Below are 27,402 nucleotides of genomic sequence, written 5' to 3'. Positions count from 1 at the left end.
TCTTACAAGATTTTATAATTGAGTAAAATATTCGCCATGCCTGGTGAGAGATTCGCCAAACAATTATATATACATATTATATTATTGATAAAATCGCCTTCCATTTTTCCTATATACCATGGAGATTCGCCCATTTATTATATTTATAAATTTAGGGGGCGTTCTTAAAATTTTCCCTGCTGGTAATCAAGTGGTTTCTACCATGTTCGACATCAATTCATTTATTCACATGGCTAGAATCGTACCAATTCGGGAAGTAGAAATGAAGACCCTGGATCTAGTTTCCACCATCCAGGCTGCGAGGAGTTTTGTATTCATTATCTAAGTAGACTAATCATAAACAGATGGCTGCGCCCATACTGTGTCTATAAAAGTCTATGATTATGATGTACTGCAAGATCATTCCTGTATCAGAGTAGTTAGTCTGTTAGTTAAAGTTTTAATCTGAGTATGGGAATTCCTACCTCAGTGATGATATAATCTTATACATGTATTTTGTGTTGAAAATTGCAAGTTCTGACCAGGCTCTCCACGAGATAATCCTTGAAATGATAAAGCGCTTCACCCTTCCTAGATATTACAAACCCTAATCTATTACAGGCTTCGCACTTTAGGGGGCAATCTGTTACACTAAAAAATGTCACCATGACTATTTACAGTTAGTATGGCTCAATCAATAGTCATGCTACCCTCTTAGGCAAGTCTTATGCCTCTGCTCTCCATGTCAAACTCCAAAAAGAGAGAAAGTCTTGTATAAATGTATTTATCTCTGGGGACGCAGGTTCTCTCAACCTTACCTGCGAGGACGCACCCAATGTTCACAAAAGCTGCGTCTTTGGACGCTCTGTATGTAAAGGGGCAGGTGCGTACCCCTGTAAAGGTTAGAATGCGCAAGTTTCATCTTTAAAAAGTTACTTGTGGTCATTTCTAGAGCATTCTAGAAGGTTGTTCGACGTGTATTGAGCGCCTCCAGATGGTTCATGCACTCCTATCAAAGAGGAACTTATCCCATCAATAATGGAGCTATCCCACCCAAAGAGGGGATTATCCCATTGATGGTGGACCTGATTAACCTCCTCTTGAGCACTATAAATACAGGCATTGGGCCAAAAGGAGGAGAGGTTGGAAGCTACACATTTCTAAGGGTAAATGCTGCAGGAATTAGGACTCCCATTTAGAAGCTTGTAAGGAGAGATTGCCATCTTTGCTTGTTCTATTTGGAAGTGGGTGAGCTTTGTCAAAGTAAAGGAGAACTCTTGATGGACCCTGGGAAGGACTTGCACAACACCAAGGCTCAGGTTGTATTTGTTCCTTTTGTTACCTATTAATGCAAATGAGTCCATTCTTCTCAATAACTTGTTATTTATGAGTTGTTTCATGTACTCCTTGGTCTATGTGTTAAATATGTTTTATTCTATGAGATTATCAAGTGTTATTTAATCGTTTGATTGTTAGTGTATGCAGGTTTCAAAGTGAAGGAGGAGCTCATCCGGATCAGAGGAGCTGGACTGCTACAACAGCGTTGGATTACAGGTAGGATCTAAACACTTGATTTCCCATATAGTAAATGCATGTTTAGAGAATGATTGCTCTTGTTTGTCTTGTTTGTCACTAGAGAGTCTTAGGCTCCTAGGGAGGTTGGTTGTGTCCGCACAATCGACTCTTTCCGCCTGACACAAGTGAGAAGGAAAATGTTGCTCCTTACATGAAGTTTAATGCGGTAGAGAGGGGACATGGATTTTAGCCTAGAGAGAAGCATAATAAAGGTAGTGGCACGACACCGTTGCAGTGTTGGATTTGTGGCAAAGATCATTTTAAGAAAGATTGTATGTTATATCAGGGTGGAATAACTCATATTTACAATGTTGAGGAGGCGTAGACAATTGGGGATGTGGGTCAAAGCATTCCTCATATCTATACAACATTTGATAACAAACAAGAAGATCACCAAACATCCATTATTGAGATGGAAGGTAAGCTTTGTGATCGAGTTGTTTCCATTTTGATTGACCCAGGATCTAATTATAGTTATGTTAATCCTGACCTTGTGGATAAGTGTGGTTTAAGAAAATAAGTGCATGTGGAGTCTTAGTTGGTGGCATTAGCGACAGGTACTAAGAAAAGAGTTAATCAAAGGGTAAGAGATTTTGAATTTGATTTTAATGGTATGTCTACATCAATGCATCTGAATGTGCTTCCTTTGCGTTCATACAACATGGTTTTGGGTATGGATTGGTCATACCTTCATAGGACTGAGGTAGATTGTTACAAGAAGGATATAGAGTTCTTAGATGATGATGGAGAGAAGAGAATATTGTAGGGTAAGAAGAAGCCTACATCGATGAGATGGTTACAGCTATGTAGGCCAAGCACAGTTGCATGAAAGGGTGTGTATTATTCACAGTACATGTTTCCAGCGATAAAGGTAAGGATGTTTAGGATGCAGAAGTCTTAAAGAGGTATTCAGTTTTTTAGTAGTTTGAGGATGTATTTCTAACAGATATTTCAGATTTTCCTCCTCATAGGGAAGTGGATTTCTCTATTGAGTTGGCACCAGGAGTAACACTAACATCAAAGTCACCTTACAGGGTGAGCACTCCAGAGCTAGTGGAATTGAAGTTTCAGTTGGAGGAAATGCTTGACAATGGATACATAAGGCCAAGTGTATCTTCTTGGAGTGCACCAGTGTTGTTTTTGAAGAAGAAGGATGGTACTCTCAGGTTGTGCATTGATTATAGGCAACTGACCAAGGTGACGATCAAGAACAAGTATTTGTGGTTGAGGATTGATGATTTATTTGAGCAATTGGAGGGAGCAACAGTGTTCTTGAAAATTGATTTGAGATCGTGATATCATCAGGTACACATCAAAAAAGAGGACATCTACAAGATTTATTTTCGTATTAGGTATGGGCATTATGAGTTTGTTATGGTTCCTTTTGGTTTGACTAATGCTCCAACTACTTTCATGTGTTTGATGAATAATGTGTTGTGTCTTTATTTGGACAATATTGTGATAGCATTCATTGATGACATATTGATAAATTCTACGAATGAGGAAGAGCATGCAGAACACCTAGTAGCAGTGTTAATATTTTTGAGAGACCATCAATTGTATGCCAAGCTTATTAAGTGCAGTTTCTTTCAAATGGAATTCAATCCTTGAATTATTGACAAATTCCACGGTCGTCTTTGGTCAGAGCAATTTTTGAGGGTATGAATTATTCCTTTGCTCTTAAGTTTACCGGAATTTAGCTGTGAAAAATCAAATAAAATAAAAAAGTATTTTCAAAATTTTTGGATTGTAAATATATATTTTTTAATAATTTTGGATGGATCAATTTCAAAGATAAAAAAAAATAACAATAATTCGATTAATTCAACATATATTTATATTTTAGTTTAAATGAGAAGAATTTATTAGAATCGGCTTAAGAATATATATATATATATATATATATATATCTTAAAAATCATTTTCAATAACAAAACAAAAATCATAATCATACAAAAAATCAATAAACAAATTTCCAAAAAAAAGAACTTACAATTATTAAACTTACCTTGAAATACATTTCATATAGGTTATAATATATTTCATATACAAATAACCTATTCATTACTTCACATCTTTAGGATCATTTTGTTACCTGCCCATAGGGTGTAGAATAGAAGGTGATGGGGTGCTCTATTAAGACACTCCATGGTGAAAATGTCACTGGTTCAAAACCTAGTGGGAAAAAATCCAATCATGCTAAGGGTTGGTGTGGTTCACCCTAGGTGCGGTCCCCTGATGATTTTGAAGGCTTAAATTCCCTTGGGTCATCATTACTCAAACAACGAGTTAGATGTGCCAGTCAGCTCAAGACTCACATTACCTAACAAATAAACAAAAATATCATTATGTTAGCTTCACAAAGGCATGCTTCATATCTTCAAGATCATTTTGTTCCATTCCCCAAGCTATCTCGTCCCAACCATCTAACATCTACAACATGAGGCTTTTAAATGCTATGAAAACCTAAAATGATTTGAGAGTTCATTTTGTTATATTAACCAAGCCCTATTGTCATACAAGCCAAGGTAATGGACTGAAGTTCGAAGTCTAAAACATGTGAGGGATTTAAATATTTTAAAAATTTTGAAATTTGAAATACAAACTTACTTTTATAGAAAATCATTAGTTGAATTTCTATACAAAAATGGGTACCAAGAATCCCTGAAGATGAGCTCATTCAAGGCATAGTATGATAAGAAATGCAATACACTTGTCATTTGGGACGACCCTGTGAATAGAGTGGTATTTATACCTAAAAAGTTTAAAGAATGGAGTGGGAAGAAATAAATATTAGACATAAATTGGAAGCAACTTAGGAGAGGAAAAAGAGTTATGCAGATCAACAGAGACACCAAGAAATCAAAATAGGAGAGCATGCATATATAAGTCTATATGTAGTTGATAACAATATAAAACATAACATATAAACCATAAAAAAAGTAATAGCCCCATACTGAACATAAAATAAGATAAACATTTCTTAGGTTGGATGGCGTACAAGAATAGATACCTAAGTAGTCCCTTTATGGAATTTAGTATGAGGCAAGGGGTCTTCATTGATGAGGATGGTATTGTAGTGTGTGCCTTTTGACATTGGAAAGTCTTCTTGAGCTACCATTTATTCATTATCACTCCCCTAGGGTTGTGAGTCCACAATATCAATACCAAAGAGATCTTTAAATACTAATACAAATTTACTATCTAGTGAGTTCAATTCATTGAGGATGGCTTGTTTTTGGAGCCCTCTTTACTACATTTTTAAACTTATGCAATAAAATCCTTATTCAAACAATATATCACTTTCAACCTAAACATCTTGTTATCCCTAGTTTGGGAGAATCCAAGGTTCGAAATCCATCTGCCATGTCCCTTCTAAATTTTCTCATTGGAGAACCTTTTTCTCTTCTTCTTGATTGAGGATTCCATTTGGGCTATCTCTTCTTTAACCTGGGGTGGGGGGGAATCCATAATGGAAAATTCCAACAACTAATTTGGTATCCTTCTCAACCTTAGTGATATAATTAGGAGCCTTATGGCAAGGGAAGCTTTGTGTATTTAGTTTAGGATTTATATTGGACATTTTTTCACCATACTCCTAGTCTTATCCAATAATAAACCTAGCCATTTCTAGAGGCCCAAGCGAAACTGGAATGCAAAGCTATTGGGAGAACTATACGTTGACAAAGAATCTATATGTTGTTGGCACTAGCTAAAGGGAAAGGGGAAGATAATGAGGGCACTTTAGATAGAGTGGAAGAGTCTAAGTCTTGATAAAAAATTTGACCACTGGAGAAGCTAATACTTGAGGAAAACCTAGGCCACCCTCTAAGATATCCCAAGTTGTAGAAGAGCTAGAGCATGGAGATAAACCATTATTAAACCAAGAAGAAAAGGAAAAGGGAAAAGAAAGAAAAATAACTACTTTAGAGTTGAGATGCCATGACTAAGACCATTCAAAAAGTCCCAACCATTCTTAGTTATACGCTTTTTTATTTCAACTAGAAACCTTACACCTACAATCTTAGGCTTGGGTAGAAATAAGCATGAGTTCCTTCATTCCATGTTTTCCCATGACCACTATCTTATCAATGATTCAATACACAATACATATGCAAGACAAGTTGAAGCAACAATGAGAAGCCACAATGTGCACATCCCTCTTACCATGCTTTAATCTTGTATTGCATCATGAATGACCTGTATTGCCAAACACATTAGGGGGGTCATCGCACCATTTATTAACACCCCATTTAAGTAAACTTTTATGTTGTTTTATTAAGGCATTTTTCATTGACTTATTAAAAATTCAACTATCATATTTTACTTTTATTGCTCTATTATTATTATTATTATTATTATTATTTTGTGACTCGAAGAATTGGAAACTGAGTCGGTTTCGTACTCACGTGACATGAGGTCAAATTTGATTGCTACCACTATAACCTTTAGGTGCATGACATATGCCCCTTCTGCGAACACATGTAAATTAGGGGGATTTGAACTTTAAATCTCACGGTACACAACACTTCATTATTATAGTGAAACCAATGGAGTTGCCCCTTGGGGGCTATCTCTATTACTGGATTACTAATTCATCCTCCACGATTCACATATTAACATCCCATTCATGTAAAATTTTATGTTGTTTTATTAAGGCATTTTTTATTGACTATATTAAAAATTCAGCTATCATATTTTATCTCTATTACTCTATTATTAGTTGTCGACACCATTGGCATTCAACAATTGATGCAAATTTAATAGTCCTTGTACTAATTCTTCACTTGAGGAGGTTGAAACTAATCTTGATTGTTGCTTTTATGCATAGTAATCAATAAGGGGTTTACCTTGGTGAAGATACAAAGAGTGGACTAATTGCCTCTCCAAGAGAATAGATGTGTTTCTCTCATTGTCATTATATGTATTATGATATCATCACAACTCAATATTATATGATTTTAGTTTTTAGTCATGTAAAATAGTGTTATATATAAAAAATATACATGTTTTGATTCTTGATGAACTTCTTGAAAAACAAAATCAAAATCATTACAAGAAATAATTATTTTTCTCAACTGCTTAAAATAAATCTAATTAACTTAATTTAATTTTATATATTTTTATTTTATTTTTTAATAAACATATATATATAAATTTATAACGATTTAAATTAATTATATATTTATTGCTTATATAAATACAATCTTCTCTATCATCTGTAATATACAAATCCAAGTTCTCTTGGTTTAATATATAAAAAAATAAATATAATTATGAAATGCATTTTTACTTTGCCTATGCAATAATCACAAATACTCCACTCCCCAAAATATACCTTTTAACATTATTATCAAAATTAAATGTTATTCTTACCATTAAAAAAAACCGTGTATATCTTCTGAAATTTCATATTGCATGGTACGCTTTACAATGGCTCAAATCAGTTTACACCCATATGTTACAAGAGATCTGTTAAAATTGTGTCGAGCCTTATAGAGGCCACACAAAACAACAGTTGATTTAAGGGATTAAACTTCCCTAGGGACCTCTAATATCTATGGAGCTCCAATCGATACTCTCCCTCCTAAAGCCAGGTACTCTGCATGGGTGTCTCCTGTCACACCCTTAGTCTGTAGACCATCTCCATTGCTTTTTGCATAGAGCTTCCCACACAGCAAACATGATTTCCCATCTAATTGACTCAATAGATGTCATTCCTTTTGAGACAGCTGCTCGAGATCCTTGTCAAGTGAGGCTGGGAGCTCTGGGTCAAAAGGTGCATGGCCCCATGGTTTATTCTCTACTGCAGAATCACGAAATCCAACATAAATACTCGGCTCTTCCTCGTTTGTTACTTTGCCATCAATACTCAGAACAGGGAAAGAATAAGTTTCCAATTCGGCTTCCTCACTTGATGGTTGACTAGAGCTGCCAAAAACATTGAGCTCTGACCCTGAATCCCCAAATCTAGGAATAGCAGTTTCATCTGGTGAATGAAAATCTCCTCCGTCATGCAACCATTCTTTCAAGCTCCCAGCTGCAGAAAAGTCAGGAGCAGTTGGAATAATGATACCCCCAAGATCATTAAGCTTGGCTCTTACTTGCATTCTTTTCTTACTTGAATTTATCTCTAGGGTTCGGTCCTTCTCTGAACTTGTCTCTACTATGTTAATGTTTCCGATATTCGCCTCCACACTCTGATTGTTTTCCTGACTGTCATTGTTTTCTGAAACTGACTGTGCAATGCCATTGTTTTCTGAAGTTGCCAGCGAAATGTCCTTGTTTTCTTGTCTGTCTACATAATGTTTCATCTCCTTTACCTCAAAAGATGGTTGGAGAAGAGGGAACTCTAGAGTGCTACCATCCTCATCGATTGAGTCTTGTTTCCAATCAATAACAATTGGGACCATCTTTCTTCCCTGGATAGTGAAGTCCATCTTAATCTATTTAGGAGATTCTGTCCCACAGGAGCCTCTTGAATCTGGAAAGAAAGGCATCAAAATCCTCAACTGTAAGAAAACTTTCCAGAGATTTGATCTCCTTGAAATCCTTGTGGGAGGACTCTGGTCAATCAGTTCCTGGCATATCACCACGGTTAAAAGAAAGTGTATCCCCTTGTCTGTCGAAGTCTTCTTAGAAACATAGCATGTTTCTCCATCATCCAGACATTCCCTAACCTCCCATGTATTAATAATCTCCGTTTTGTCCTCCTCTGTAGGCTTATTTTCCTGTGATTCTCTCTCTGGAGCTTTAAGTTCTTCCGATATTTTCTCTTTCAACAAAATCCCTGATTCAAGATCCAGGTTTACTTTATCATGGTTTCTAAAATAAATTGAACTTTAACCTATGAATGTTTCAGTTGTCAATGTTCGAAATCTTGAATCAGAATATGCTTATGGCAAGGCGAAAATCGGAAGGTTAAGAAAATAATTCCCCAGGGAAAAAAGAACCTTTTTTTTTACAATTTTTCAGACGGGGAAAGCCATCTTTACACATCCAATAACTATACAATCTGACAAGAGTACTTGGAAAGATAAAAATCAATAATTTCAGGAGAAAACATAGAGAATCAAGTTTCAGCAAGGAAAGCAAAAAAAAGGCCTACCAGAACCGATTCCGAAGCTATAAACGCATCTTCTGGCCTAGCTTTAGCGAACTTTACTGATTTCTCTGTGGAAAAAATCAGCAGAAAACCAGGATCACAAGTCTTAGGAATGACCAACAAAAATCAGAGTGCAAAATTTCATTTAGAAATCAAAAGCATTTTCATTTGCAGAATTAACATGTGCTCGTGGTACACATAAATTGCAGCGCAAATTATGGAACCCGCATATGCTTTGATTAATTGGCAACAGTCACTTGTAGCTTTTCTTTAGCCCCGTCATACTTAAATGGCAAGCTTTTAGCAAGAAGCTTAGTACCTAGACCTCAAATTCTGGTTGATGTAAAGCAGACAAACAGACTGGCCATGGCATCTTTATTATAAAGAATCTGCTAATGCATGTGTTTGGATCCATATCCCAACTCCACCTAATAAGGCCAAAGTAACGGCTCAGAATAGTCTATTCCGAGAAATTCAATTCAAACACCGAATATACATGCTTGCGAAATGACCGGCTTCATTAAAGATATTCCGTTAAACTGGGAGTCGTCTTAGATAAGGTAACCGCACCATTAATGGATGTAATGTTGACCGAGAGGGTTTTAAATATAGTCTGGAAAAAATTGACAGGGATTTTGTAAATTTAAGTGAAAATTGTTTAAATTCATGATTTTAAGTGTTTTCGAGATTTTTAATTGTAGTGAATCTAAAAATACAGGAAAAAATTTGAAACTTTTTAACCTAATTCCAATTACTTTAAACATCCCTAGAAATTCTTCCACTGGACTCCGTTTTAAATTCCATAAAAACCTTAAACGCTAAAGATTTTATTGCTGTGAAAACTTTAAATGCAAAGATTTGATGGCTATGGCATCTTCATGGATAAAGTTTGCTTACGTATTTGTTTGTATCCATATGCTCCTCGAACCTCTACCTAATACGAATAAAATAACGGCTGACAACTGTCTTTTATTAGAAATGCAATTCAAATACCGAATCCACATTCTCGCGAAATGACCGGCTGCATTGCGTTACATAAATGGGAAGCGTGGGACTCGGGAGGCGTCCCAGGTAAGGTAACTGTACCATTAATGGATCTAAGGGCCGCAGAGAGGGCTTTAAATGCCATGAAAACCTTGAATGCTAAACATTTTATTGCCGTGAAAACTTTAAATGCAAAGATTTTATGGGCTTAAAATGTTGGATATTTCAGGTTTTTGGGTTTTCGGAGGCTTTTATAGTTTTTGATAGTGTTGAATATATTTTTAAAAACCATTTAAATATTCTTTATATTGATTAAATTTTTTGAAAAAAAAATCAAAAACTTTGGAAATAAATTTATAGCCTCCGTAAACAACGCCCTTGCTAGAATGAAGCCATTGTTATTTGTACATTTTCATTACCTCCAGTTTTCAAAAAAATATTAAAGAACGTACAAAGGTAATATAAACCTTAAACAGCCATAAAATTGACCAAGGTCATGTCAAATTGGTGTGGATTATTGGTGTGGATTTCGGATGGATAGAGGTTCGTAAACTAAAAGCTTGATTTCACTGTGATACATGGAAGATATGTTTACTTGTCATGTATTTTCAGATTTTTAATTAAAAAAAATTTATTTAATTTAAATATTTTTATATATTGTTATTTTCTAAATTTATTTATACATATCGAGAATTTAAATTATTTTATTTTAAAAAAATATTTTATTATAATATATTACAAAATAGGCATAGTCTAATTTATAGACAAAATAGTTTTTTAGATAAAAACATTTTTCACACATTTTTTCTAGTAAATTTTAATCAAAATTTGTTGGAGATTTTTAAAAACTTGATTTTACTTTGTATAAACTACTTGAGTGTCTAGGGTTTTTTAAGGTGTTGAATCTATTTATGTATTCAAAAATGCATTTTAGACAACATAAAGTCACATTTTTTCTTGAAATTGTTTTGCTAGATTTCCATGAAAAAGTTTGTTTCGTCTATAAGTTAGACTACACCCTTCAAATATATTCATCCAAAATATTAGAATGATAATAATCTATATATTTATCGGAAATATTATGATGATAATGATGAAAATATTATTGTTTATTGATATAAAATATGACTATATTAGAAAGTTGTTTCCATTACTATGTTTTCGTTGAGTGGTTTAATTATGTACTTTATGGCCCTCCAATCTTGTTTCCCTTTGTTGTTAAGTGTTGTGGTGAGGAGTTTTTACTTAGTTAAGATGCAATGTCATCGTTGAGTGATTTAATTATGTACTTTATGGCCCTCCATTCTTGTTTCCCTTTGTTGTTAAGTGTTGTGGTGAGGAGTTTTTGCTTAGTTAAGATGCAACGTCATTGCATGAGGAGTGTATGTGGTGTGAGAGATCGTAGTTCTCAAGGTCGTAATAGAACCCAACATCAAGCCCAAAATGTTGTTGAAACATTTTAAGTTGTTGCTCTCCCTAATACTCACCAAAAAATTCACCAAATAGAAACCTCGATTTTTAGAGAAAGACTAACCTTTTTTTTATTATGAGTTTCTAGATGCACTTGAACCCTGACTTTGGTCATACACGAGGAAGGAAAAAACAATACTATAATGCCATTTCCTTGTATTGAAAAATGAAAATCTTGTTAGGCAAGGTGCTAGCTAAGAAACAGCTTGAATGATATAATATCTTCGCCAACTTAGAATATGTTAAAATGGTACAGCGAAATCAACAAGTTTGTTCAGAACAAGTAGATGCCAAATTAGACTATATTAAGCAACATATACCATGTATCTCTCCTATTATGGCCCCACCAGATTCGAGTGCCAAGGATCTGGCCTGGTCACCTTATTAGACTCTTAAATTTTGTCATGCTTGTTCTCACAATGTTGTTTTGGGACATGTTTGAGATGTTTGAGTTTGGAACACTTACTCTATAGGGAAGTGGCCAAAAATACTTGGTTTCCCTGAGGCCACCACCATGTGCAGATGTAACCCCAACATATCTAAATTATGATGTTGAGATGATTGATGTAACTACTATAAAGAATTTGTGAACACATACAAAACAATTAAAAATATATATATGATTATTATTTTATTTTATTTTTTGGATTTTTTCCTAAGATAATCTTAAAGTTTATTATAAATAAATAAATAAAAATAATAATTTAAATTTATTATTTTATTGAAATAAATTTTAATTATAAATAATAAAATATTAAAAATCAAATATATAAAATATAACTAATTTAATTCTACTCATGGTAAATATTAGAAAATAAAATACTAAATTTCACAATGTTAAATTTATAATATATGTTAATATATTATAAATTTAGAGCAATCAATTGAGTGTATCCTAAGTGGTTGGGAGGGTTTAATGATCAACTTCCTACCCATGTTCAAGTCTCATTGTGACATGAAGCGCCATTGGTAAATTTTAGAAAATAAAATACTAAATTTCACAATGTTAAATTTATAATATATTATAAATTTAGAGCAATCAATTGAGTGTATCCTAAGTGGCTGGGAGGGTTTAATGATCAACTTCCTACCCATATTCAAGTCTAATTGTGACATGAAGCTCCATTGGAAGCCGCCTTTATACTGGCTATGTTGACTATGTAATTTTTTATCAGTTGAGTTTAGCTTGGGTGGTTAGGCATAATAGTTGTAATCCTCCCCTTCCAAGTTCAAGTTTCTTGATTTGACATGTTTATGCTCTAGAATAGGGTAACTATGTTGCACTTTTAAGTGGCTCTATATTGATCAAAAGATTGGGAAATCTTGGACACAGTGAGAATGTTTGGCACAAATTTGGTTTAAAATATAATCAAAAGTTCAAGGGTGAATCCACGAGTGCAAACACCCCCCCTCTGCCCCCCTCCCTGACATCAAGGACCACCCTCCCCCAACCTTGCAATCCGCAAGAGCCATCCATATTCCCCTCTATATTATAGTAGTTCTGTTAAAGGTTTGGAACCTCACATGGGAACCCTCCCTCCTTATTGACGTAAGGATATGTCCCCCACGACACAATTTTCATCATTCGTTGATCTACAAAGTTGTTCAAGGTTGTCGAAGAGTGGGCCCATGTGATAATAGCGTTGTCACCAAATTTGAGTGGTTACTTGGGTTAAGTCTTGATTAAGGATTTAACGCGGTAAGGAGCAAAGCACATATAAGGACTTTTGGAGCTAAGGGTTGGGTCCTGTGGGAAAATAGAAGATCGAGGGCTAGCCAAGAGAGAGCTTAAGCACCTCCAAAACATAAGAGAAATTTCACAACATGTATAGCACTACATTAAAATGATACTTTTTGCAGTCAAACATTTGTAAACATAGCTCCCACCACATCAAAAATGTTCTACACATCAATACCTTTCTAATCTTTTTGAAACCGCCTCAATCAAAGAAAAAAAGTAGAAGTTAGCCCCCTGCGAGTTGACCTACCTTGTTGACCCCCATGGTAGTGAGTGGACGCGACATCATCCCTTGTTACTCACACATGTGGACTTTCAAAAAGATTATAAAAATTATAGAACCTAACACAAATTGAGGGTTGAGACATGCAAAGTCCCTAACCCCAAATGACTATCTGACTATGTTAAATAGTAGGCCAATACGAGGAAAGGAGTTCCATTATTTAATATTGTACTTCTTTCATAGTTCCAAAAAACATCTAGAAGTATGATTTGAGACCATAACAGATGAGGAGGATGACTCTATAGGATCTATTCAGGCTACAGTGTGAAAGACAACTCCATAATGACTAATCCTTCCTTTTGTATTTGCATTTCATAAGTGAAGAGAAGAGAGTGAGCCTAGACCTTGTCTTCTAGTTGGGTCTTCTCTCATTTTGGGTTCCCATGATACATCTTGTGTTTATTGGTGTGGATGGTGTTGTTGTTTACTTGTTATTTCATTTTCGTATTTAAGTTATTTTAATAAAATTTGAGCATTCAACTACTCATAAGAAGTTTGAGATCTGAAGAAAAAAACTCGTAACCTAATAAAATACCTCAGCATAATACAAGATCTGGTGTGGTTGATTGTTTTACTGAAATCTCCACAAAAATTTATAAATCAATTCTATTATGGAGACGAGTAATGCTTACATAAATTCCCCATTTATATCAAATGATAAGTACATGAGACTTATCCTCATGAAGAGTGGAATCCTAATAGACTTTATTAGAAACATTTGACATGAAGAACTTTACAATATTATGTTATTATCTTGATTAAATCGTGATAAATTTAAGAGAATTTTCTTATCTCATATCAAGTATGCCAACAAATTGAAAAAAATATAAAAATGATAGATTACAAAGCATGTAACATACCAATAAAATATACCATAAAGGGTAAGAATAAAGTTGGAAAATTCATTAGCATAGCTTTACATAATAGTTTGTGGGAAACCAAATTTATATAACTATTATTTGTCCTCCTAGTAGATGATTAGTAGATGATTATATTGTTGTCACAATCTTAAGTTACATTGTTCAACCAATGGAAAGTGATAAACAAATTTACAAGATGTATTAAAAGTGGTGACTTAGGGAATGGAATATGCTAGTACTAATAACGAAGCAACACTCTAGTTAGATAAAGTGATTTTGATTGTGAGTAGATGATATGAAGTCAACATATGGATATGATTTTTACCTCACTACAACATTATGTGTTGGAGTAGCAGCATTATGTGTTGGAGTAGCAAGTAACAATAGACAATTGTGCTATCTTATAATAGAAAAATAGAAGATTATCAAAGAATGTTGCATGCAACATATAAGATAGTTTTATTAAAAGTAACATTTACTACATATGACACTTTTATGTGACAACCAAGGAGCTATTTATTTGGAAAGAAATACATTTCAGTAAATAAGAAACAAACACATTAAAGTGCATAAATATTTTATATAGTTACTTCAAAAACGCTATATTATATTATGTTATAATATAATAAATATAATATTGCAAAACAATTTATTAATTAATAGTTATAATTACAAAACTTTTAAGGAATGATAATTTTGAAAAAGCCCCAACGGTTAGTTCATGTGGTCAAGTTCTTGTTACTAAGTACTTTGGAAGGTCACGGGGTCAAATCTGCTCGATGCGCTTGGGGTTAGGCCCTACTTGTTTGACCAGCATGTAGATCCCTTCAGGTTGATCTGCCTAGATTTTTCCCACATATGTAGCAGCCACCCAGTGTCTGTGAACCACCCTTGCAAAAAAGATAATTTTGAAGAAAACATAGAAATGCTTGGAATGAAAGAATGTTATTTCCATTATGAAAGGTAATTAATAATATTAATAAGAATTTTGTACTAGTGGAATTCAAGAAAGCACAAGCTCAAACAATAATTGGGCATATCAATATGATATAAGTGCATGTCAATTTTAGTGCACTAAGTTGTAGTTTCTATATATGAGTACTTTTAAGGAATGATAATTTTGGAAAAAACATAGAGATGCTTGGAATGAAAGAATGTTATTTCCATTATGGAGGGGAATTAAAAATATTAATGAGGATTTTGTACTAGTAAAATTCAAGAAAGCACAAGCTCAAACAAGAATTGGGCATATTAATATGATATAAGTGCATGTCAATTTTGGTGTACTAAGTTGTAGTTTCTATATGTATGTAATTCAACCAATGGGCATTTAAGTATGAGAGTTGAAATGTTATAATCTAAGGTTTAGTCAAATTTAATTTTTAACCTAGTCAACTTTAATTAATTTTGGAAAACTAAGTTGTAATTTTGGTTGCATTCAATGTACCAATAACATATCAAATTTGTTCACGGATACAAATACCCTTAATTTTATTATATATTGAAAAATACATCACAAAATATTTTGTTGAAGCCCCTTCCAATTACATATGTTCAATTAAAAAAAAACTTTATTTTTACTAGATATCATAGATATCTATTTTTTTCATCGCATATTTATATCATTTTTTATTTATACCCCTAGTACTTGGACAAGAGAAAACCCTTATAGTCGAATAAGTCACAAAACAACCCAAAAATAAGTAAACGAGTTCACTAACATCAGTTGAAAATAATGGAGAAAGTTTGTTTCACGGTTGTGTGTGTGTTCTAGATTAGAGTTAGTTCCTATTTTCTAGGATATGGTTTTAATCTACCTAAATTGAATGTAAAGTTATATATATTTCCTATTTAATGGTTAATGTGATAGATCGTATTGGTTGGGAAGTCTCTAGGTGTAGCTTGCTCACCTATGAGCTACAAATTTCACTGTGTACATTTCATTCCAATTTTGTCTTTCCATTTTTTTAACATGGTATTGGAGCATAGAGAGTTGGGTCTGTAGTGAGTGTGCCTTGGTGGCTAGATTGAGAGCCTTGGTGGCTGAGTTGAGCCTTGGTGGCTAAGTTAAGCCTTGGTGGCTGAGAGCCTTGGTGGATGGTTCAATTGCCTTTGTGACAGAGCATTGAAATTTTGAGGAAGCCTCATTAACGTCGTTTTTAGGAGTCAAACCCATGCCAATCAACGCTAACTCTCCACTCTAAAACAATGTTGATCAACATTGGTTTTAGGGGTCAAACCCACGATGATCGAGAAAAAATCCAGAATTTTTCGTCAGCGCTACCTGCAGCACGATGAAAGGGCGTTGGTGTTTTTTCCCTGTTGGAGGCAGTCTGAGACCAAAAGTGCTTGAGTTGGGGGTCCTGTCCAACGCTTTTTGAAGGCCAACGATTTGGAGTTGGATATGTAGCACCCATATCTATAGTTGTTGGAGGATCTGGAGTTAGATCTACAGATCGACTATTAGAGGATTTGGAGTTCAATCTGCAGATCGTCTGTTGTAGGATCTGGAGTTTGATCCATAAACATAATATTGGTGGATTTGGTGTGGGATCCGTAGATAAAGTGTTGGATTACTGGATCTATACATTAGACCAGCAGATCTGTTAGTGGAGTCATGGTTTTGTCACAATGAAAAATCACATTGCAGAGGCATACCTGAATGAGAGTAATAGGATCGATGGGAAAAATTACCCCAACTGGACGTTCATGTTGTAGACATTACTCAAGGATTCTATTGCATGGAAAATTGCAAACAGAGATGAAGCAAAGCCGACTGCAACCAGTGGTGCCACAACCACACTAGTTCAGGATTAGGTGAAGAGGGAAAATAAAGTGAAGGTGTTGTTGAAGATGTCGGTAAAAGACATCATAATCCATCACATCTGAGAATGTAAAATTGCTAATGACATTTGGGTAACGCTCAAGGATTATGTGAAACCAAAATACAAATCACCTGTTGTTTCTGAAGAGCAATATTCTCTCCATCAGAATGCAGGAGAATGAATATGTTGCTGCATTCATCTCACGAATCAAAGAATTGAGAGACAAGTTGAGAAACGTAGGGGAGAAAGTGTCTAATATAGATCTCGTCACAATTACCTTAAATGGTATGGTGGAGGATTATTAAATGTTCATTAAAGGGTTTGTGGTGAAGGATAAAGCTCCCACCTTTGAAGAGTTGACATGGATCTTGATGCAGGAAGAAGAGAGGTATATGAATTTGAAGTCTCAGAATACAGATCTGCCGTTGGTGACGAAGAAAAAGTTCTTCAAATGGAAACCAGGAAGATGATAGAAAAGCGATGGTCCATCCCAGGAAAAGCCATTTCAAGGTATGTCATATGCTAGAAATGATTCAGGAATTAAATGTTTTTACTGTGGTAGAACTGGAGAGATTCTTATAAAAAGAAGACTGATGAAACTAGACATACACAAAAGAGGCATACAGGGCATTTTTCTGGCGAAGATCAGAATCATGATCTTAAACTATTTGTGTCTGATGCTGCTCTTTCTACTGAGACCGATGAGGCTGAAACTTGGTTTGTGGATTCTACAACATCCACTCATATGACAAGTAATAAACAATGACATTAAAATTTCAAGGAGACCAACAATGGTGCGAACATCTACATGGGAGATGACAAAGCATATCAAATTAGAGTGTATGGAGATATTCATGTGATATTGCCTAATGGTAATATCAGGCACATCCAAAATGTAATGTATATACTTGGTATTAAAAATAATTTGATCTCTGTCCCCATGATTGCATATTAGAATTTAAAGGTGGAATTTGTCAAAACCTATTGTGCTATAAACAATTTGTTGGATCATCATAAGCTGGTTGCATCAAGAGTACAAGTTGGAAACCATTATAAGTTGAATGTTACAAGCGTGCCACATCAAGCTTTAACTTCAACGACTATGACAACAAAGAATCTTTGGCATCAAAGGTTTGGTCACATCAACCTTCATGACTTATTGCTGCTACAGAAACAAGGTATGGTTGATGGACTTCCTGTTTTAAAGAATGAACATATTGATTGTAAAGGTTGTGCACTTGGGAAAATGCATAGGGATTAATTTCCCTCTAGCTTAAATAGGAGAAAGAAATATATACTCGAACTTGTGCATACTAATATATGTGGACCCATGCAGACAAGGTCCTTAGATGGAGCTTATTATTTATTGTTATTTGTTTATGATTTCACAAAATATTCTTGGGTATACTTTCTTAGAAGGAAAAGTCATGCTTTCAAATATTTTAAAGAGTTTAGAAATATGATTGAAATGCAGACATGGAAAGTCATGAAAATTCTCTACTCAGATCAAGGGGGAGAATACAGGCTTGGAAACTTCATCAAATATTGTAGAGATCATGGGATTGCACAATAGTTTACAATACTCCACACTCCATAGCAAAATGGGGTTGCAAAGAGGAAGAACAAAACTCTAGTGTAGTGTGCACACAACATGATAAAAGTTAAGAAACTATCCAATGGTTTTTTGGTAGAAGCAATTAGAACTCTAGTTTACTTAAAGAACAGAAGTCCAACTAGCTGTCTTGATCTCAAGAATCCATTTGACGATTTGTATTTTTTCAAACCGGGAGTCCATCACTTAAGAGTATTTGGCTCTAAATCCTTTGCACACATCCCTAAGGAAGATAGGAAGAAATTGGATGCTAAAGCTATAAAGTGAATACTTGTAGTGTATTGTTCTGATTTCAAAGCATATAAGATGTTTAGTCCATCTACTCACAAGTTGTTTGCGACATAGTTTTCAAAACCAACCTTGCTAACCAGTTACCGGTCTAACCGGCCTGTTAGCAGGCCCACCGGTCAAAACCGGCCAAAAAACCCAGTCAGGAGGGGCATTTCTCCTTTTTTTGCAAAAAACCGGTCCTAACTGGCCGGTTTGTATCAAATCGGTCGGTTCCATCCTGAATTGGCCGGTTAGGAGGCACACCCACTGTCAACTGAAAAAACATTTTTTGACTGTGTTTTAGGGGTTTTGGAGGGAAACTAAGGGTGATTTCCCTCCAAAAACACCCTCTCCAAGCCTTTAAGAGGCCCCTCTCCCTCTCATTTGTCTCACACATCTCATTTGGAGTGTTTGTGAGTTTGCTTGGGAGCTTGGGGAGTGTTGAGTTTTTGCTGGAGTAGTGGAACCGCAGAGTTTAAGCTAAGTAGTAGTCATCATGCCTCTAAAAGCCAGAGACACTGCATGGGCTCATTGTGATATGATTGATGGAAAAATGATCTGCAAATATTTCCAAAAATCCATTCAAGGAGGGGGTATTAACAGGTTCAAGCAACACTTGACTGGGATAGGAGGCCATGTAAAGCCATGTAGGGCACCAAATGAAATAATAGGGCATACTAGGGCAGAATACCTTCTGAAATTTGAGACTCAAGTCACTAAACCAATAGAGAAGTTTGTGACTGCAAAGTTTGGGAGTCGAGACTCAACCAACTGAGTTTGATCATGATGACTCATGAGAAGTTTCAAGTGATAATGTTGATCACTATTATAGTATTATCATATATGTAGACTTGAGTCTTGTAGTAGGCCATTGGCCCCATAGTTTGTAGGCTTTGTTTTTGCACTCTAGAGGCCATTTAGAGCCTCATTGCTTATGTATTTTGTCGATGATATGTATTTCACTTGGTGCCATTTTGATATATTCACCTTTACATGGTATATAAATGAGAAATCTTTGCATATTTTGTCTCTATTGGCTTGGAATCATGGTTTTAAATCTTAAAAATAGTTTTTTTCATTAAAAAATAATTATTTAATGTATTTTTCTAAAACCTGTTTGTTTAGACCAAACCAGTGTCGATTAGACCGGTTCCAGTCGGTAAACAGGTTCATTAGGTGGACCATGTCAGTCACCGGTTCCGGTTTTAAAAACATTGGTTTGCGAGTAGAGATGTTATCTTTCATGAACAAGTTGATGAAGGGAATAAGGACAAAATTTATGAGTGGCACATGCCTTTACTTATTGATGACAGTAATGATGAAGCCAAGGACAATCATTTACAACAACAAAAAAAGAAGAAGAGAAGAACCGAGCAATGTGGATACATTCAGCAGTCGAAGTCCATTTAGAGGTGAGCAAGAAATCACAGAGGACAGGATTGAGACAAGTCTGCTACCAAGGAGATCAGGTAGGAAAACTCACTTACCTGCAAGGTACAAAGATTATGCTCTTATGAATAATATTTTAAATGTTGTTGAGCCCATGAATTATAATGAATCAAATCAACATGATGAATGGAGGTTAGCTATGAAAGAAGAGTACAAGTCCATAATTAAAAATGAAACTTGGGAATTAGTTGAACTGCCAAAAGGAAAAGAACCCATAGGTTGTAAATGGTTATTTAAACCTAAGTTCAAAGCAGATGGTAGTGTAGACAAGTATAAAGCTAGGTTGGTGGCCAAAGGGTACTCACAGAGAGAAGGAATTGATTATGAGGAGACTTTTGATCCTGTAGCTAAGTTAAATACCATTAGAATGTTAATAGCTCTATCTACTAAGTACCATTGGAGCCTACACCAGCTAGATGTGAAATCTGCTTTTCTAAATGGAGAGTTGAAAGAAGAGGTATATTTAACTCAAACAAAAAGGTTTATTAAAAAGGGGCATGAACACTTTGTCTGTAAATTAAAGAAGGCATTGTATGGATTGAAATATGCTCCCAGATCTTGGTATGAGAAAGTAGATTCTTTCTTCTTACAACATGGTTATAGGAGAAGTAAAAATGATCCAAATATGTATACCAGATTTGATTCAAAGGGGGAGATTGTGTTGGTTTCCTTATATGTTAATGATTTGATTGTTATTGTTACTGGAAATTCTAATGAATTGGTTGAAGAAAATAAAGTGCAGATGTCACATGTATTCGAAATGAAAGACTTTGGAATTGCATTATTGTTTGGGTCTTGAACTCTGGAGGGATTTTGGCCAAAATTTTGTTACTAAAGGAAAGTATGTTAGGTAATTGTTGAAGAAATTTAGAACGGATCAGTGTAAAGCTTCTATAGTACCTATATAACAGAATGTTAAATTTCAGTATGATGGTGGTTCTAAAGAGGCGGATGCTACATTGTATAGACAACTGGTTGGAAGTTTGACTTATTTGACTACAACCAGACCCGACTTAGCATATTTAGTCAGTCTGTTGAGTCAGTTCATGATAAAACCTCTTGAAAATCATTGGGTGACAGCAAAAGGTGTCTTAAGGCATCTGCAAGGAACTATAAATTTTGGCATTACATATATTGATTCTTTTGATGTTAAACTAACAGGCTATTCAGATTCAGATTAGGCTAGAGATCTGGACGATAGAAATCTATAACAGGGTATGCTCTCAATATTGGATCAAGGGTCATTTCTTGGAGTAGTAAAAAGCAGAGTATTGTATGTTTATCATTAGCAGAAGCAGAGTATCAAGATCTATTTGCAACCACTTGTGAAGGAATTTGGTTGAGGAGACTTCTTCATGATGCAAGAGAAGAGAAAAAGGAAGCTATGGTGATTAATTGCAACAACCAAGTTCAATCAAGTTGGAAAACAATCATGTTTTTCATAAAGGCACAAACATATAATCAATCTCATTTTGTTAGAGAAAATGCTCATTCCAAAGAAATTTTTATTGAATATTGTAACACCTGTGAAATGCAGCTGATACCTTCACCAAGCCTCTTAGGAAGACTAAATTTGGATTGTTCAGGGAGATGTTAAGTGTGCAAGTGAATCCTTTCTCCATTAAGGGAGAGAGTTGAAAATAATGGAGAAAGTTTGTTTCACGGTTGTGTGCATGTCCTAGATTAGAGTTAGTTCATATTTTCTAGGATATGGTTTTAATCTCCCTAAATTGAATGTAAAATTATATATATTTCTGATTTAATTATTAATGTGATAGAGCGTACTGCTTGGGCAGTCTCCAGGTGTAGCTTGCTCACCTGTGAGCTGCTAGTTTCAGTATGTAAGTTTCATTCTAGTTTTTTCCTTTCCATTTTTTTAACAACATCCCAATATAGCGATATGCCACTATAGTAAGAAAACTTTAGGTTCAAGGGCTTAATGCTATACTACTTTCACTGCTCTTTTTAGTCAAATGTGTGGCCATGGAACCACTTAAGATTATGTCTATGTATATATATTTGTAGACCTTGGAAGGTGAGCTAACTCAAGTCATAACTATATCTATTAAATCTTTGATCTTGTGCACATGTTAAGAAAAAATATCTATATATATATTTATCAAGATTGTCTTTGTAGTAATCTTTTGGGAAGTGATATGCCTAATAACCTAATCTTATTTTCTTAGCATTCAGACTCAAAGACATTCTCATTAGGAGAGATGAAAGAGATTGTGATCTCAGAATTTAATCTAATCTAAGGGTATTTTTGTCATCCTTTAAGTAGAAATGAATCATTTCTTCCTTATAGCCTATCAATGTATTATGTTTTTTCATATATTAAGATTAATGTTGGACATGACACTCATGAGATTATTTTCATTTTAGATTAAGACCCATCTTTTCAAACAAGGGACATAATTGATTAGTTGAGCTTATTAAAACCAAGTCAATCATACTCCTCTTTCTATGTAATGAGAAAAAGAAATATGGACAAGCCCATGCGGTCTTGTGGAGGCTCATATATGTTGTAGGGTGATATTGGATTCCTCATTATTGTAAAACCCTAGTAACCCTCCTCCCCTCCAAAATCACCCACTGAAATATAACATTGAATCATAGTTTTCAAAATCGGCCTTGCTAACCAGTTAGCGGTCTAACCGGTCGGTTACCAAGCCCACCGGTCAAAACCGGCCAAAAAACTCGGTCGGGGGGGGGGGCATTTCTCCTTTTTTTGCAAAAAACCGGTCCTAACCGGCCGGTTTGTATCAAACCAGTCGGTTCCATCCTAAACTAGCCGGTTAGGAGGCACGCCCACCGTTAATTGAAAAAAAAAAACGACTTTTTGACTGTGTTTTAGGGGTTTTGGAGGGAAACTAAGGGTGATTTCTCTCCAAAAACATCCTCTCCAAGCCTTCAAGAGGCCCCTCTCCCTCTCATTGTCTCACACATCTCATTTGGAGTGTTTGTGAGTTTGCTTGGAAGCTTGGAGAGTGTTGAGTTTTTGCTGGAGTAGTGGAACAACAGAGTTTAAGCTAAGTAGTAGTCATCATGCCTCCAAAAGCCAGAGATACTGTGTGGACTCATTGTGATATGATTGATGGCAAAATGATCTGCAAATATTGCCAAAAGTACATTCAAGGAAGGGGTATTAACAGGTTCAAGCAACACTTGGCTGGGATAGGAGGCCATGTAAAGCCATGTGGAGCACCAAATGAAACAATAGGGCATATTAGGGCATAATACCTTTAGAGGTTTGAGACTCGAGTCACTGAACCAATAGAGAAGTTTGTGACTGCAAAGTTTGGGAGTCAATACTCAACCCACTGAGTTTGATCATGATGACTCATGAGAAGTTTCAAGTGATAATGTTGATCACTATTATAGTATTATCATATATGTAGACTTGAGTCTTGTAGTAGGCCACTGGCCCCATAGTTTGTAGGCTTTGTTTTTGCACTCTAGAGGCCATTTAGAGCCTCAATGCTTATGTATTTTGTCGATGATATGTATTGCACTCGGTGCCATTTTGATATATTCACCTTTACATGCTATATAAATGAGCAATCTCTGCATATTTTGTCTCTATTGACTTGGAACCATGGTTTTAAATCTTAAAAATAGTTTTTTTCATTAAAAATTAATTATTTAATGTATTTTTCTAAAACCGGTTCATTTAGACCAAACCAGTGCCGGTTAGACCGGTTCCGGTTGGTAATCCGGTTCATTAGATAAACCGATCCTGATTCCGGTTTTAAAAACATTGCACTAAATAGTAAAAGATAAGAATTTATAGAAAAACTACTTGAACCAATGAACACCTTTACCATTATGAGATTAAACTATGAGATTTTAGAAATACATAAAACCAGCTTCCCATAATGTAATCATCCCAAAAACAAAAAAAACAAAACAAAACTATAAACTATGTAGGGCCTTCCTTTATGCATTTTTAAAGCTATTTTGTTCCTGTGTATATTGTTTAGCGAAATTTGGTTCACGGAAAATCATTTTCGCCAGCTGGACGAAACCAAAGAACAAATGTTCCCTTTTTAGGATGACTGGTGGTACCAACCCCAGGTAATAAAAGTTAAAAGTAAGTTTAGTTAGTTTATTTATTTTAACAAAAGTAATGTCAAAGTTGTGTGCATTTTGGCTCGATGGACAAGAGCAAACTAAAAGTTTGATTTCAGTGTACGATACGGAAGATATGTTTAGTTGGTAACAACTTTTTGGATTTTCGAATAAAAGTAGGAAATTTAAGTTTATTTTAAAACGTTGAAATCATTTATAGAGGTAAATAATTTAATAATTCTATTTAAAAATGTGTTATCAAATTTAAAGAAAAAGGAAAAACGTTATTATATTATACTTGTAAATATATTCAACTAAAATGTTAGGATATTAATGATCAAATTATTATTATTCATTAAATTTTTGTTAGGATATTAATAATCAAACTATTATTATTCATTGATATTAAATTCAATTATATTGAAATTAAAAAAAAAAAAAAAAAAATTACTTTATTTATATATATTGTATATTTTGTTTTTCAATTGGAAAGAAACAATTATTTATTAATATTAAATTTGATTATATTAAATTACTTAACAATTATTTATTAATATTAAATTTGCTTATATTAAATTACTTATTTTTATATTTGTTTTTTACAATTTAAATGATAAAAAAATAACTTTATTGAAAAGAAATAAATAAATAAAATAATAATTTAAATTTATTATTTATTAAAATAAAATTTAATTATAAATATTAAATTTTTAAAATAAAATATATAAAAGAACATTTTATTTTTTTGCTAAGCCAAAAGCGGATCCTTTTTATTCAATTAAAAAGAGAAATACTGTACAATCAACAACCTCGGCGGTGGGGCTCACCATAAGGACAGGTCCACCCAAATCCCCGGTCGCTAAACAACAAAATGAACCCAGGGACACGGCCAAACAAACCAGCAGTCCAAACCTGGTTGTTGGATCTTAAGCTAAAGAACTAGCGGATGAAAACCATATCGGGTGGCTAACATGCTCACCTCTTAACCTACACATTGGACTCGATGCATCCTATAAACCATAATTTATAATCATATCGGGTCCATTTTTGGCATAACCAGTGATCACTTTTACCACCCGAAATCCACCATTTGCGCGCGATTCCCATGAGGTCATGCAAACAACTCGAAACATAACCGTTGTATCGGTCCCACCAACATGCACGTTCAATCCTGGCCGTTGAATGCCCTTGCTTGATCCAACGGTTTAGGATCATATCACGCAGACTAAAAGCACCGATAGTTAGCACGTGATGAGGGCGGTATTTCCTCCCCACCCAAAGCCACGTGTCATGTGGTGAATGGAATCGCTCCCGATTGTGAAAAACTGCTTCCAGCCTAAAGAGCTTGCAATAACCTGGAAACTGCCCAGAGGGTAGTAAAGCGATCATCGGAAAAAAAAAACAGGGGTTTTGCGCCTGCCGAGAAGGTCTGGATTCCGGCATAAGGGCCAAAGGAAGATGAGGATCCCTCCTTACGACCATCTCTCTGAGACTGCTGGTTTGCTGTTACCTGGGTTAAGGAGATCGACATAGACTTGCATTCGAAAAAGGATCTCACATATGTCATAGCATTTCATAATGAATCCAAATCGATGAGACCCCTTCCGTGTGGCTCTGCTTCGGAAATTTTGTCTCTTGATTTTTCCTGATGCTGTTGTCGGTCGCTGATGGCCCTGGATGAGCATCCCTCCTTCAACCTGTCATCCGTAATCTCCGTCCACCAACAGCACAAGTCGGTATGCTTGTTTCGTACTCCCTCATTTGCAAGCCAGTCCACAACTTTGTTGGCTTCCCTGCAAACATGCACCAACCTAAGAGTTCTCAGCCTTCATAGGTGCACTTGGATTCTTTGGTAGACTTGCAGAAGCCACCAGTGTTTTGAGATTTTCTCAGGAGTAGCGCCAGCATTTATCCTCTTTACTGAGTTGATGACTAATTCTAAATCAGCTTCAATGATGACATTGTGAATGTTGTGCTTGAGCAGTATTTCCAGGCATGATTCCATCACCATGAGCTTAGCCATATTGTTGGTTGCTTCTCCTAGATAACTGTGGAAGATGATTTGTATGTTTCCTTCTTCATCTCTCAAGACCCCTCCATAACCAGCTTCTCCCAGATTCCCTTTTGAAGCCCCGTCTATGTTGAATTTTAAAAAGCCATGAGAAGGGGGTTGCCAAGAAGACTTGTTTGTTGAGGTATTTTTGTTAATCTGTATATAACCCTGAGGGGGATGAACCTTGAGCTATAACTTCTCCAAAATTCTAGCCTCTCTTTGACCGATTGGGTTTGCCAGTAGCCGCACCTCCCATGATATGAACAATCTCTTTAAGTTGTTTAAGGATTAGCTTTAGGATGCTGCTCATTGGACTCGTTTTCTCCTTGAAAATCCTGTTGTTGCGCTCCTTCCAGACATTCCAGATTATGAATCCTGGGGTCAGCATCCACGCGGAGTTAATGATCTCATTGTCCGAAATATTTTTCCGCCAATTCTTCAACGTAGTAGTGATATCATTAACATTTTTGTCTATCTGCTCAAAGACTTCTCCAACCCAATTCCAAAGTATTGTGGTAAAAGTGCATCTATACAGTAGATGATTTGTAGTTTCTTGTTGTTGTCTGCATAAATGACATCTTGGGGGGCCAACAAAGCCTCTTTTTCTTAGGTTATCCCATGTAAGAATCTTGCCCTGTTGAACCAGCCACTTGAACAATTTTACTTTCATCCAATGAGGATTTTCCCAGATTTCTTTCCACGTCTTATCAATGTTAGGAAGGTCTAGCCCTGCATCTATTCTTTTGGCTTCCTTAAGGTTGAAGAGACCTGTCTTGTTCTTTCCCCATCTTAGTTGATCGTTCAAGTTTGAGTTCAAGATTTGTCTCTTGTCTAAAAGACCTTGAAGGGTTGTAGCTTGAGTATGCAACATGCCCATAGTATTAGTCCATATGAAGCCCCAGTAGTATTAGTTCGAAAGAAATATGGATCCTTCCATTTTTGTATAGATTATTAAGGACTAAAGAAGATTACTATTAAACACAAATTCCCCATTCCATTTATCAATGAGATGTTGAACGAATTCCATGGCACATAATATTTTTTGAAATTAGATTTGAGGTCAGGCTATTATCAAATCCGAGTAAGATTAGAAGGCACCGAGAAGACTACGATCATAACACACGAAGG

General features: G+C 35.2%; 1 protein-coding gene across 1 annotated transcript; it reads right to left on the bottom strand.

Moving 5' to 3' along the window:
• Positions 1-6,955: 6,955 nt before the first annotated feature.
• LOC149172118 (uncharacterized) lies at positions 6,956-9,025 on the bottom strand. The gene is made up of 3 exons (XM_089427659.1): positions 8,917-9,025; positions 8,663-8,727; positions 6,956-8,344 (listed from the first exon to the last, which is right to left on the bottom strand). The coding sequence occupies exon 3, from the start codon at positions 7,992-7,994 to the stop codon at positions 7,269-7,271; it is 726 nt and encodes a 241-aa protein (XP_089283785.1). The 5' UTR covers positions 7,995-8,344; positions 8,663-8,727; positions 8,917-9,025; the 3' UTR covers positions 6,956-7,268.
• Between the last annotated feature and the right edge of the window lie 18,377 nt (positions 9,026-27,402).

Source organism: Pinus tabuliformis, chromosome 4_2, assembly GCF_031772625.1.
Source record: "Pinus tabuliformis cultivar Carrire ecotype Pingquan chromosome 4_2, CPIR1, whole genome shotgun sequence".
NCBI classification, from domain to species: Eukaryota; Viridiplantae; Streptophyta; class Pinopsida; order Pinales; family Pinaceae; genus Pinus; species Pinus tabuliformis.
This window is presented reverse-complemented; position numbering and strand designations above follow the sequence as displayed.